Source organism: Vulpes lagopus, chromosome 14 (genome assembly GCF_018345385.1).
Source record: "Vulpes lagopus strain Blue_001 chromosome 14, ASM1834538v1, whole genome shotgun sequence".
In the NCBI taxonomy this organism is placed as follows: domain Eukaryota; kingdom Metazoa; phylum Chordata; class Mammalia; order Carnivora; family Canidae; genus Vulpes; species Vulpes lagopus.
Window position 1 is genome coordinate 27716616 of NC_054837.1, and position 14074 is coordinate 27730689.

The 14074-nt window shown below is 48.7% G+C and overlaps 1 protein-coding gene across 15 annotated transcripts in view; it reads right to left on the minus strand.

Moving 5' to 3' along the window:
• CUX2 (cut like homeobox 2) overlaps nt 1-14074 on the minus strand; it is a 322707-nt gene that overhangs the window by 19635 nt on the left and 288998 nt on the right. For all 15 annotated transcript variants that reach the window (XM_041729255.1, XM_041729262.1, XM_041729269.1 and 12 more), the window contains 7 exons: nt 9664-9768; nt 6494-6685; nt 6334-6392; nt 5781-5829; nt 5603-5702; nt 3883-4554; nt 2987-3088 (listed from right to left, as the gene is read on the minus strand). In XM_041729255.1, coding sequence (XP_041585189.1) covers nt 2987-3088; nt 3883-4554; nt 5603-5702; nt 5781-5829; nt 6334-6392; nt 6494-6685; nt 9664-9768 — 1279 coding nt within the window. The remainder of the gene's footprint in view (nt 1-2986; nt 3089-3882; nt 4555-5602; nt 5703-5780; nt 5830-6333; nt 6393-6493; nt 6686-9663; nt 9769-14074) is intronic.

The following is a 14074-nucleotide window of genomic DNA, read 5'->3' on the forward strand; positions in this document are numbered from 1 at the left end:
TGGCTGGCCCACTCTGCTGTGATGTTGCCTATCTATTATCTATCTATCTATCTATCTATCTATCTATCTATCTATCTATCATCTATCTATCCAGATTATTTTAAGAGAGAGAGAGAGAGAGAGAAAGAAAGGGGGGGGAGAGAGAGAGAGAGAGAGAGAAAGAAAAGAAAGGGGGAGAGAGAGAGAGCGAGCCTGTGCACGGTCAGGAGGGGCAGAGGAAGAGGAAGAGAAGTATAAGCAGGCTCCTTGCCTAGCACAAAGCCTGACTTGGGGCTTGATTTCACTACCTTGAGATCATGACCTGAGCCAAAATCAAGTCAGACACTTAACTGATTGAGCCATCAAGGCACCCCTGATATTGCTTTTTTAATTTTTCTGCTATCTTGTTTTTGACCTCAGCCCCACTACTGTGGGAGAGCACTGTGCAAGGAGTTGGAGACCTGGGTTCTCCCTTGGTTTCTGTGTAACTGTGAGCATGTCTCCCCCTCTCTGCTCTCAACTGTCCTGTTCATTTAGTGGGAGAGTTTAATAGGTCTGTTTCTCATGGTTCTTTTTACTCCAATATCACGTCTCATCCACAGTATGTCCAACACGTAGTAGATCCTTACCCAAAGTTTACTGAACGATTGCCTTTCTTGCTACAGAAGATTAACAAGAAAGAAATTAAGGTGTACACAATAGGGCCTCAGTGGATTATTTGGGTGAGGCAGTGTAGGCTCCTTGCAAGGTGAGCTGCTTCTGCCCCTCCCAGGGATGGCGCAGGAGGGAGGGCCCTTGGGAAACGTTTGGCTCCCAGCACCAATCAGAGGCTTGGGAATCGGGACATTTGCTCTGAGTTGCCACCAGGAGGCAGCAGATACCACAAAGTCAGGGTGTGGAAGCCAGCATCAGGTTCAAAGTCAGCAAGTCTGTCAAGCTGCACTGTGATGGGTACAGGGATGTGACTAGGTCCTTGGCTGCAAAAAGTCCTCAGACTGGTAGGAGGGACAGACGTATCAGCAGAGGCACTGGTAACATGAACAAATATAACAACAGGGACAAAAATAATGATGATGTTAACCATAATGATAGCTCAATTTTCAGGGGCATCTTCTACATGCCAAGCCCCCAGGCTTGTCAGGCCTGATTTCATTTGATCTTCACACAACCTTAAGAAAGGAGTATTGATATTGTGCCTATTTTAAATATGAGAAAATGGAGGCACAGAGAGGCTATGTAACTTGCCCAATGTCACAAAGCTAATAAATGGCAGAGCCAAAATTTACAGCTAGGCCACTCTGGTTCCAATGCACCAAGCAATGTAGGTGATTATGGGGAATCCAAGGAGGGTTAGCATCTAATCCATCTGGATGAGGGTGGGGGGTTTTCTAGATGAGGTGACTTCCGACTTGTTTAGTATGAGCAGTAGGCCCGGGGTGAGGATGGCATCAGGGGCACTGGGAACAGCATGAGAATGGACATGGCTATAAGCAGTTCACTCGAGAAGCCTGTAGGCCTTCTTGAGGAGTTGGGATTTTTATCTTGAGGGCAATGGGGAGCTGTGGAAGGATTCTGAGTACTGACATGACCATATGTGTGCTCTAATAAGAGTCCTCCAGCCTGGGTGGGGAATGGGCTGTAGTGGGACCTAGAATGTCAGTGGCAAGGCCAGTAAAGAGGCTGATGCAACAGTCCTAGCAAGTGATGATGACGGCAGTCAAGGATAGCCTCTCGTGCCACCTGGGCATCTGGCACCATCTGACAGGTTCCCAGCCCTGAGTTGGTAGGTTTGGGGAGGGACTGAGGGGCAGGGGAAGGCAGTGAGTTCCACCTCAGACACGCTGAGTCTGAGATGCCAGTAGGAGACCCTGAGGACATGTCTAGCCAGTGGTTTGCTTAGGGCTCTGGAATTCTGGAGAGAAGTGTGGCCTGGAGAGGAGTGTTTTGGGCATTGATGGAACTTCCAGGAGTGGACTAACTCATTTAGGGAAGGGTAGGAAAGTCCAAGGGCCTGGGGGAACCCTTTGTTTGATGGGCTGAGGAAAAAAGTACACTATGGTTGGCTAAATAAGGGTTTCCCAACCGTCTCCACATCCTTAGGCCAGGAGTAGGTTACTTCGCATGGCAAAGAGGACTCTGCAGATGTGATTAAGTTAAGGATCTTGAGATGACAGACAATCCTGGGTTATGTGGGTGGGCCCCACATCATCACAAGGCTGGTGAGAGGAATACAGGAGGATCACAGACAAGTGAGGAAGCTCTAGTGATGTTGGCCCTGAGGCAGGGAATGTGGGTGCCTCTAGAGGCTGGGAAAGGTAAGGAAAGGGACTCTGGTCTGGAGCCTCCAGAAGGAACGCAGCCCCCACTGACACCTGGCCTCTAGCCCAGTGAGGCTGACTGCGGACCTGTGACTCTCAGAACTGTAAGATAATGAATTTGTGTTGCTTTTAGCCACTGAGCTTGTGGCTGAACAGCAGCACTACGAGGCTAATGCAGGGCCCCTGGCAAAGTGTAGAAGGTAGAGTCTGGGGATAGGAGGAAGCCAGAAGAACAGGGTCTCCTTGGAAACTATAAGTGGAAGTGCAGGAAGGAGGGTGAGGCTTAGGCCTCTATGCGTGACAGAGTTCCTGTGTGATTACTGATCCCTGCGTCTCCCTCAAAGTCGAAGATATCCAGACAATCCAGACCAGGGCTGCAGCAGTATAGCTGGGCTGTCCCACATGGCTGTCACTTGTCACCATGCAATGTGGCTGGTAAGGCTGAAAACCTGAAGCTGTTATTTTATTTAGCTTTAAGTAATTTGAGTAGACAGTCACACATGGCTGTGGCTCCTATGCTAACAGGGATCTGGTGCTTCCCAGGCTTCACTTGGTTGCAGGTTGGTTGGCAAAGAGGTTCTGACCTGCTTGAAATCCCTGCTGTGGTAGACAAAGGCAGATGAAGGCTCATCTTCTGCTCAGGCAAGGTCCCGGAGGCCTCAGGCCTTGCCTGCTGCAGTGACACTCACCCCCCTTCTGGGACTCGATCTCCTTCTTGGCCTGTTCCAGGATGCTCTTGATGGCGTCATCTGAGCCTGTCTCTGGTGTGCGGATTCTTGGGGTGATACTGCCTGGGGAGGCAAGGGGGCATTTGTTGTGGGGGCCTGCATGCTGGGGGGTCAGTCCCTGGAGCTGGGTAGGGTGAAGGGCTGGTCCCCTCCTCCCTCAGGGGCTCCAGGGCCAGGGCCAGGAGAGTGAGGGCCAGACCACCACTTAGCCAGTCTGTGTGACAAAGTGGATCTACAAATGATTCTGGCTTGAACCAATAATAACAATACAATGGTTCTAACTATGATGGCCGCCACCACAGCTAACGGTTCTCAAGCAGTTACTACGTTCCAGGGGCCATGCTGAGTGATTTATACTCATTTAACTCTCACAGGAGGCTGACAGATGGGGATAGATGGGAAAACTGAGACACAGAAACTGAAGTCAGTTGCTCCAGGTCACCCACTGAGTGAATGGCAGAGCTGGAACTCAAATTCAGGTGTGTTTGTGAGGTCAAAGCTTGGGCCATTCATAAGGGATCCCCTAGAAAATCAAGTCTGGCAAGGTTGGCAGGAAGCAGGCCATTTCACAGAAGGGTGGACTGAGGTTTGGAGGTCCTCAGGAAGCACCTGCCTGCCAGGGTGGCCCCTGGGCACAGGCTTTTCCCAGAATGATTGGCCTGAGCTGTCCCATTAGGGCCAGGTATGGAGCAACGGGTAGCCGCGGGCCCCAGGAAGGAGGGAACAAGGATATATTTCCTTGTTTTACAGAAAGGAAAACCGAAGCACAGGGAGGCAAAGTCACTTGCCCCAGGTGACACAGCTGTGAGGTGGCAGTGTCTGGCTCTGACCTCCTGCACCTTGGGATGGGCCCTCACCTCGCTGCCGCACCTGGATGGTCCTTAGGGCCAGCACGTTCTGCTCATCCGACAGGAACTGCTTCATCTTGATGAAGGGCTCCTTGCCCTTCACTGTGAGCTTGCGCCAGGGCTTGGGCCGGGCCAGGATCTCACTGACTGAGCCCTGGGACAGCCCCAGCACATAGTGGCCAAACACCCGCTGCCCGATGTTATGTTTGAGCAGCTGCTCCTTCACCTGGAATGCAATCTCTGCCGTGTCCAGCTGCTCCTCCTCGGCTCCGGCCCCCGTCCCGGCTGTGCTGCTCCCGCCCCCCTCCACTGGCTCTGGGGCCCCAGGTGGCTCAGGGCCAGGAGCTGGGGTGGCAGGGGCTGTGGGGGGCTTGGTGCCGTAGAAGGCTGGGGGGAACACCAGCAGGCCTGTCTCTCCCTTGAAGGTGGCGGGGGGCATCATGTGCTTGGACAGCAGTGCGTCCCCTGCCAATCTGTCCCCAGAAGCCAAGCTGGGGAAGGGGGACAGTGAAAAAGTCCTTGGGCCATCGGGGCCCAGTCCAGGGCCCAAGAGGGGCTGCCCAGGGCTGGGGGACAGGGGGTCTTCGGGCCCTGGTGGTGGCGGAAGCTGCGGAGGGGATGGGTAGGACTGCTCCGTGCCCAGAGAGTCCTTGATGGAATCGTCCTCCGAAGGGTCCTCCTCTAGAACCAGACAGATGGAAGAAGAGAGGAGAGAAAGAAGCAGATGTGACGGGGAGAGAAAGAAATATCAGAGAAACAGAGATAGGGAGACAGAGAGGCAGAGACAGAATGAGAGGCAGAAAGAGACAGAGGGATGAAGAAACAGAAGGGGGGAGGCAGAGAGATGGGGAGAGACAGAAGACACACACATGGAGAGAAATTCAGGAACGGAAAGGGGGAGGAGAGGGCAGGGGGTACAGGGAGAGAGGTGCTACGGGTGCCCCACGGCACAAAGACCTTCCCTTCTAATTCACAAACCCCTACCAGGGCAGGCCTGGCCCACACGCCAGCTCCAGGGAGCCCTCCCTCCTATGGTGAGAACAGCCACTGAGCCCCTGTTACGTGCTAGCGCCTGGCCCCAGGGTGGGGAGTTTGGACCGACGCCAACTGTAGCAGGATGCTCACTCCTGGCCCCTTGCTCACCTTGCCACTCTCCTCTTCCCCCATGCCCTGCCTGTTTGCATTCCCCATGTGAACAGCACCCACAAAGTGGATTCATTATTTCCCTACTTTACAGATGAGGAAACAGAGGCAGCACAGAAAGTATGCGCTGGGGCCACACAGCTATAAGGTCATGGAGCCACTGTGTGGGGAGGAGGGCTGAGCCACTGAGAACGTGATCTGGGGCGAGAGCACGGTCTGCAGGTCATTACCAGCAGTCCTGCTATGGGGGGGGGGGGCAGTGTGAATGCCCTCCTTGTGTCCTGTCACTTCTGATGCTCACCAGGGCTTGGGGATGAGTGGAGCCTTTTGGGGAGGAGGGGTGGTCTTAGGAGGGCCTGAGTGAGCCGTGTGGGCTAGGTATGTATGAACACTGCCAGTTGGCCTAGCTATGGAGAGCACCCAGCTCGGGGCCACTACACAGCAGCTGCTCAATAAGTGTGTACCCCTTTTCTGCATCTCTCCTACCCACATGGGAGGCAGTGGTCTGCAGGCATAAAGAAGGCCAGAAGCCCATGGGTAGGCCCATCCCTATCCCTCGGCCCCAGGAGCATCCCATCTTCCCTACCAGGGCTGGGCAGGAGGCCAGGCTTCTCCAGAAGGAATTTCTGCGCGGGGAAGAAGGTCTCCTTTGCCATGAGCAGTGTGTCTTCAGGCTTGGCCATGCCCTGAGGAGACAAAAAGCGGGGCTGAGAGGGCTCCCAAGGGCACCCTGCACTGTGGGACACAGTGGCGGGGACACTCACCTGGGGGAGGCTGCAGGTGCTGGAGGCCAACTTCATGGCTTTCAAGATGCTGCCAGAGAAAGTGGAGAGAGTTGGAGGCCAGCCAAACTCCCAGGGCTTGGGGAGAGGTATTGAGAGTACTCCCTCTAGCTCCTCGTCCCTGACTGGGAACAACTGGCCACCCATGGACCCTACAGAACACTGGACTCTCAGTACAACAACAGCCCTCAATGAGCAGGCCAGTGAGCTGGTTTCAGTGACACCGTGGGGTGCTGTGTTCAGCAATCCCCACACTGGCTGGCCTGAGCTAATCTGATGAGAGCACCACCCCTCGCCAGTTCCCACACGGACCCCGAGCCGCCCTGCACGTTCTCCTCTAGGTGGCTCTGAGTGGCAAAGGACCAAGCATGCTTAAATTCTCATACTGAAGCTGCCATGAAGGAGAGACAAGGGGACAAAGGAGACAAAGTGGGGTGCAGTGGGAGGGGGAAGATCATGAACTTGGTCCAGGGCCCCTCCTCGCCCTTGCCAAGGAAGAAGGCTGGGGGTTGTGGAGCCCCGCTCTGCATGGTACCTCAGCTCTGTTTTAATCTCTTCATAGTCAGACTGTGCCTGGAGCTTCTCTTCCAGCTTCTAGAGGAGAAGACAAAGATGGGTTTAGGCTGGTCCATACTCTTCTGCATGGGGATGCCCCTTCTGTCTCCTGTCCGTATACCTCCTCTCCCAAGACCTACTTCTATGGCCTCAGACTTGGCCGTGAGTTGTCGCTCTAGGTCTGCGATCTGGTTGGCGGATGTCTCCTCTAGCTCCTGCAGAGAGTTCTGGAGGTGCTGTACATCCTTCAGTAGCCGCAGGATCTCCCGATCCTTGGAGGCTAGGGCAGCTTCAAGCCGGGGGCCCGAGCACAGTGCGAAGTTCACCTTATCCTGAGGACAAAGTGGGGCTTTGAGGGACTAAGAGGTGTGGGGCAGGGGGCTGTAGGGCTGGCTTCCTCACCCCTGAATCCCAGACAAAGTGGGAAATCCATCGGTGGCACAAACTCCCCCCACCCTGTGTTGGGCTCCCCAGAGTCACTCAGCTGCTCCTTATAGACTCTGGCTTTCCTCCTCCTATCTCTGGGCCTTTGCTTGGGCCAGTCCTACCAGCATGGATGCCTTCCCTCTGGTATTAAAACCGAGGGGGAGTGGGCAGGGAAGGTTTTCTGGAGGAAGATGTGTCTAAGAACTGTGATCAAGTTCAAGAATAAGTTAGTGATTTTGAAGATTGCTTGGCAGCAACCCTCTGGATGTCCTCCAAGCAGAGAATAGATGAGCAGGCTGTGGTATATCCACAAAATGGAACATGATACAGCACTGAAAATGGATAACACACAGCTATTAACACAGCATGGACCATTCTCTCAGAATATGAAGTGAAAAAAGCCAGATACCAAAATGTGTGTGTGTGATCCAATTAAGATCGGATACAAAAACAGGCAAAAGCTGGTTGTGCTGTTACAAGTCAGAAGAGCAGTTCCCCTTGGGGAGTGGTACCCAGATGGGGACATGAGGGGGCATTCTGGGCGCTGGGAACATTCTACCTGTTGATCTGGATGCTGGTCATGGCATCTCTGAAAAGTTCAACATGCTGTGCACTCATGGTACACACATTTTTCCTTATATAAACTTCAATAAAGCATTTGTTAAAAGAGGACAAAAAAAGGGAGACAGTCCTGTGAGGAAGCAGTGGGGACTGGATTCCTGGCAGAGGGAACATCACAGATAAAGGTTTAGGTTTCTAAACTGGGCACAGGTCCTATCCCAGAGAGATGTTTCCACTCCATTCCAGGCAGACCCTCAGGATTAGATCCAAGACCCTGTAGCCACAGGCCATACTACTGGTGGTTCCTTTCTCCTAATTTGCCCCCAGCCCCAAGCCCCTTGGCTTCTCCAGGTTTTAGGGAATGGCCTCTTTGTCCCGGATGCAGATGTTGTTGATGTTTGAGAGGACCTGAAGTCAGGCTGGTCCTGAGCACAGTTACAGATGAATCTAAGAAGGATCACGAAAAACAAAACAGAGCAGAAAACAGCTTGCCACTACCAACACTAGCTATTCTTCCAGGGAGATAAATGCCAATTAAAACAGGAAGCGGATGCCATTAACACATTAAATTAATTAGCATCGAGCGCCACTGTTGTGCTCAGAACCCGACCCCCCCCCCCCAGCAAAATTCCCTGTGGCTGATTAGCACAGGCATTTGCTGGGTTCCACGGGGGTTAATTAAGAACCACTGGCAAATCCTTTCTGGGGCGAATTCACGAACTCTCTTGCCCTCAGCCTGTCTCGTGCTCACTCTTTGTGTTGTGCAGACATCCAGTCACACGGGCATACACACACACTGCCTTCTGGGACACAGGCACAGGGGGACACAGCTATAGACAGCACACACGGAGACATGTAACTGCTGGAATACTCGTGCTGACATGCAGACACAGAGAAACACCCAGGCATCAAAGAGAGATATGGACATGCCACGGTGACACACAGACATGTATGTGCTCAGAGATCACATGCGACTTGGGCAAAAACACCTCAGATGCATCCAAGCCACACTCCTGTTGCTAACGGCAGCATCAGGCATTCACTGAGTGTAGACTATAAGCCAAGCACCATCTTAGGTGATTTACATGTAATTCTCCCAACAGCCCTATAAGGTAGGTCTGACTTGTACAAGTGAGGAAACTGAGGCACAGTTAGATTAAGGATATAGTTATTTGCCCCAAGGCCACAAACAGACATACACATTCATAGTAACACATGTCCACAGAGACATAATCCAATGTTGAAACAGAAAAGACAGATACAGGCGCACTGGCCAATGTTTCAGGGTGTTAGGTGACGTAAAAGTTATGCTGGCCACTTCAACTGTGTGGGTGGAGATTGCCAATCACCCTGGAGCAGACCTGTGGTAAGGAATCCGGAATCTAACCTCTTGGTATGCAGAGATCTGGAAAGAAGGTGGACCAGTTTATGTAAGGAACCCCAAACTTTCTGGGAGAGAAGCAATAAAGACTGTTTCTCTTCTTTCCTCTTATTATTATTATTTTTTAAAGTAGGCAACATGCCCTATGTAGGCCTTGAACTCATGACTGTGAGATCAAGAGTCACGTGTTCTACAGACTGAGCCAGCCAGGTGCCTGGCAATGAAGACTCTTAACACAGGACAGAAGGGTCTGGCTGGGGTGGCTCTGACTGAAATCCCTCTGACCCCAGGACCCCAAAGGGGCAACCAATCAGGAGGAAAAAGAAAGATGCACTGAGCAGGCTGATATTCTAGACTGATATTCTAGACTGGTGCCTGGTAGCGTGTGGCTGTTCGGGAGAACCCACTGGAATCACTTTGGCATGTTTTGGGAACCAGCGGCTGATGGGAGTGTCAATCTCCAATCTTGGTCAAGTAGTCCTACTGTGAGTTGTGGGAATGGAGAACCAGTGGTTAATGTCGACACCTGGTGGCAACCACCAAAACTGCTGTCCTATTGCTCAAACTTACCCTCCCACCCAGCTTGCCAGGCATCTGGCAATGGAAATGGTCCTTTCTGGCCTGAGTAAGTTGCTGGCATTCTTGGACAATTTGGGGTAAAGGAAGATGCTGGACTTCCTATTAATCACATATGGAAGCTTGATCTTGCAAAGAGTTGTGGCTGTATTTTGAACTTCAGCTGGCAAAGCAAGTCATAGTAATTACAGTTAACTAAGCATTGACCTTGGCAATTAAGATGCTATGTCCACTGTATCTACACAGATTCATGTGCATAATTTCACACAGATGCACATGACTGATCCACAAAACGTCATCTATATATTCATACTCACCAACATGGCTTTTCCCAAACTTTCCCTCTGGCTCCCCCACCATCCTTACCCCACTGGGTCCCTGTGGGGAGCAGCAGGCCAGGCGGATAGAGCTGTTGACAGAGGCCAGTTGTTCCCGAAGACTTTCTACCTCCCGCTGGGCAGCCTCAGCGCGCTGGGGAGGAGAGTCGAGGCAGGAGCAGTTAAGAAGTGAGCAGGGTCACTCTGGATCCCACCCTAGCCTTTGCTATTGCCCTGCACAACTTAGGCGGGGCTGGGTGTTTGTCTCTAGCTCCCATGCCACCTACTGCCACATGGATGGAGCATCTGCAGAGGTGGCTTGCCAGCCCATGAGCTGGGGCAGGCCCCGGGCAAGGCACTTCCTCTCCCTGGGTTTCAGTTTTCCTCTTGTGAAATGGGGGCAATGAAATACATCTAAATCAGAATGCTAGTTTACTGAACTGGGTCTATGGTGGATCTTAACTCCTCAAAAATTTCTAAGAAAAAGGTCTGAAAGGAAGCTTCCAAATGTCAACAATGTAGAAGGCTTGTGGCTTTAGAGAGAAATCTGTACTTTGTCACTCCCTGTTTTTTTGTTTTTTTGTGACCTTGGGCAAGCTCAACCTCAGTTTCCCTGTTTGTAAAATGGGATGATAGAAGTAACTACCTCATAGAGTTGTTGTCATAATAATTATGGTTACCTTTCATGCTGACCTTGGTAATCAAGAGGCTATGCCTACCATATGCACATGGAGACCCACGCACACCCATGTTCACATTTTGTTAATTTATTTAGTTGATTTGTTTATTTGTTTACTTACTGGTTATCCTGTGTATCCTGCCTTGTGACAGAAATGGGTCAGGTCAATTTTGTTTTGGAAAAGGTTTTGGGTGTGTGTGATTGTAAAGAAATACTTTTGTTTCTGCAGTTTGGGCTTTCTGAGCAAATCTGACTGAAACAGGACTGGGCTAAATGACAAGCCTGGAGGTCAGTTTCTGACATTAGCCTGTGAGAACTGCAGATTTTCCTCTCTGAAGGTATGTGTTTACATTTCCATGGGGGGAAGAGACCCAGACCATGGACACGTCCCCTGGGTTGTAAAGCTGGGTTTAAAGCTACTAGAAAGTTACTAGTCTTATCTTCCCCTCGGAGAGAAGTATTTGCATTCCACATGCTAAAAAAACCAGGATCCTCGCCCTTCTGTTCATCGTGACACTAGGGAGATAGTTTTCTCCCTCTCTCAGAAAGTCCTTCTATATAACCACCCAGATTCACACATGGGGGTTCCAGTACAAGCTCTGAGGCATGCGGGATGATATCTGATCCTCACCCCTGGGTAAAAGCTGAGGCAAACTGGCAGGGCTATTACTATGTAAGTAATAACACTGCTCTGCTCTGCTCCAGGATCCTCTTGTTCACATTCCGGACAATATTAATACAGATTTAAAAAACCCTAATTTGGGCAGCCCGGGTGGCTCAGTGGTTTAGCGCCACCTTCAGCTCAGGGTGTGATCCTTGGGCCCTGGGATCGAGTCCCGCGTCGGGCTCCCTGCATGGAGCCTGTGTCTGCCTCTCTCTCTCTCTCTCTGTCTTTCATGAATAAATAAATAAAATCTTTAAAAAAATAAAAATAAAAAACCCTAATATTATGACATTTATTTTCTTCTCCATACTTTCTATAATGAGGTTTTACTTTTATACTCAGAAAAGATAAACATTAAAAGAAACTGTTTCCTATCCAAACTACTCTAAGATTTCTTTTCTCAAGCCTATTTGACTGGCAAAGATCTGAAAATTTGACGATACACGGTTGTTAGTGAGGTTGCAGGGAAACAGGTCCTCTCTTAACTGGCTGCAGGGAGTGTAAATCAGGCAGTTTGCCCACATCTGTCAACTAAAAATGCACAGATTCTCAGCTCAGTAATTCCACTTTTAAAAATTTACCCTATTTATTGGCTCAGGTATGTCTGAAAGAGTGTGCACGGGAGTTCACTGGGGGATTGATGATGAGGGTAAGAGATTGGAAACATCATCATCTTCACCAGTAGGGGACTGGTTAGGCCATGGGTGGGCAAACTGCAGCCTGAGGCCTGTTTTGTAGATCAAGTTTTTCTGGAACACAGTCATATCTATTCGCTTGCATACTGTCTATGCTTCAACGGCAAAGTTGAAGAGCTGTGGCAGAGACCTACAAAGCTGGAAATATTTACTCTGCCCCTTTACAGAAAATCTGCCACCCCTCGGTTAGATGACAGTGTGTCCATGTAGTGCAATACCACACAGCTGTAAAACAAATGGGACTTTTATACAGATTTGGAACAAGTTCTAAGATATACGTGGGGAAAAAATAAGGTTCAGGAGGGTGGGCATCGTATAGTATAGTTTCTGTTTTAGAAAGGTATAAAAATTGAGAAGAAAGAGAAATTAAGGAGTCAATCCCATTTACAATTGCACCCAAAACCATAAGATACCTAGGAATAAACCTAACCAAAGAGGCAAAAGATCTGTACTCAGAAAACTATAGAACACTCATGAAAGAAACTGAGGAAGACACGAGAAATGGAAAAACATGGTTCCATGCTCATGGATTGGAAGAACAAATATTGTTAAAATGTCTATGCTACCCAAAGCAATCCATACATTCAATGCAATTCCCATCAAAATACCATCAACTTTTTTCACAGAGCTAGAACAAATAATCTTAAAATTTGTATGGAATCTGAAAAGATCCTGAATAGCCAAAAGAATGTTGAAAAAGAAAACCAAACTGGTGGCATCACAATCCCAGAATTCAAGCTCTATTATAAAGCTGGAATCATCAAGACAGTATGGTACTGGCACTAAAACAGACACATAGATCAATGGAACAGAACAGAGAACCCAGAAATGGGTTCTGGACTAATCCTCAACTAATCCTTGACAAAGCAGGAAAGAATATCCAATGGAAAAAAGACAGTCTCTTCAACAAATGGTGTTGGGGAACATTGGACAGCCACATGCAGAGGAATGAAATTGGAGCATTTTCTTACACAAAAATAAACTTAAAATGGATGAAAGACCTAAATGTGAGACAGGAATCCATTAAGATCGTAGAGGAGAACACAGACAGCAACCTCTCTGACCTTGGCCACAGCAACTTCTTGCTAGACACGTCTTCAAAGATAAGGGAAACAAAGGCAAAAATGAACTATTGGTACTTCATTAAGGTAAAAGCTTTTGCACAGCAAAGGAAACAGTCGACAAAACCAAAGGACAACTGACAGAATGGGAGAAGATGTTTGCAAATGACACGTCAGACAAAGGACTAGTCTCCAAAACTTATTAAGAACTTATCAAACTCAACACCCAAAGAATAATCCAATCAAGAAATGGGCAGAAGACATGAACAGACATTTTTCCAAAGAAGACATACAAATGGCCAACAGAAACATGAAAAAATGTTCAACACCACTTGTCAAGAGAAATACAACCACATCAAATCAAAACCACAATGAGATACCACCTCCCACTGGTCACAGTGGCTAAAATTAACAACTCAGGATATGACAGATGTTGGCAAGGATGTGAATAAAGGGGAACCCTCTTACACTGCTGGTGGAAATGCAAGCTGATGCAGCCACTCTGGAAAATGTGGAGGTTCCTCAGAAAGTTAAAAATAGAGCTACTCTATAACCCAGCAATTGCACTACTAGGTATTTATCTAAAAGCTACAGACATAGTGATCCTTAGGAGTACCTATATCCCAGTGTTTATAGCAGCAGTGTCCACAACAAACTATGGAAAGAGCCCAGTTGTCCATCGATAGATGAATGTATAAAGAAGATGTGGTATATATACAATGGAATACTACTGAGCCATCAAAAGAATGAAATTTTGCCATTTGCAACGACATGGATGGAACTAGAGGGTATTATGCTAAGTGAAATATGTCAGTCAGAGAAAGACAATTATCATGATCTCACTCATATGTGGAATTTAAGACACAAAACAGAGGATCATAGGGGAAGAGAGGAAAAAATAAAACAAGCTGAAACCAGAGAGGGAGACAAACCATATAAGACTCTTAATCTACAGGAAACAACCTGAGCGTTGCTGGAGGGGAGGGAGGTGGGGGAACGGGGTAACTGGGTGATGGACATTAAAGAGGGCAGGTAATGTAATGAGCACTGGGTGTTATATAAGACTGATGAATCACTGATGTCTACCTCTGAAACCAATAATACATTATATATTGACTGAATTTAAATAAAATTAAAAAACTACCCCCTAGAAACTGAGGGTAAAGGCCAGATTTCTTTTTGGGCAAAATTAACTTCTTTACTACACAGTGGGTTATGCATATCCATATTTATCATATTAGAAATTAAAACAGACAAATTGTTAAAAATACTTAATAGTTCATTTTAAAAAATAATAAGCTTATTACATGTTAACATACGTGTAATTCACGAGCTTGTGAGTAGATGTCTAGAAGGAGACC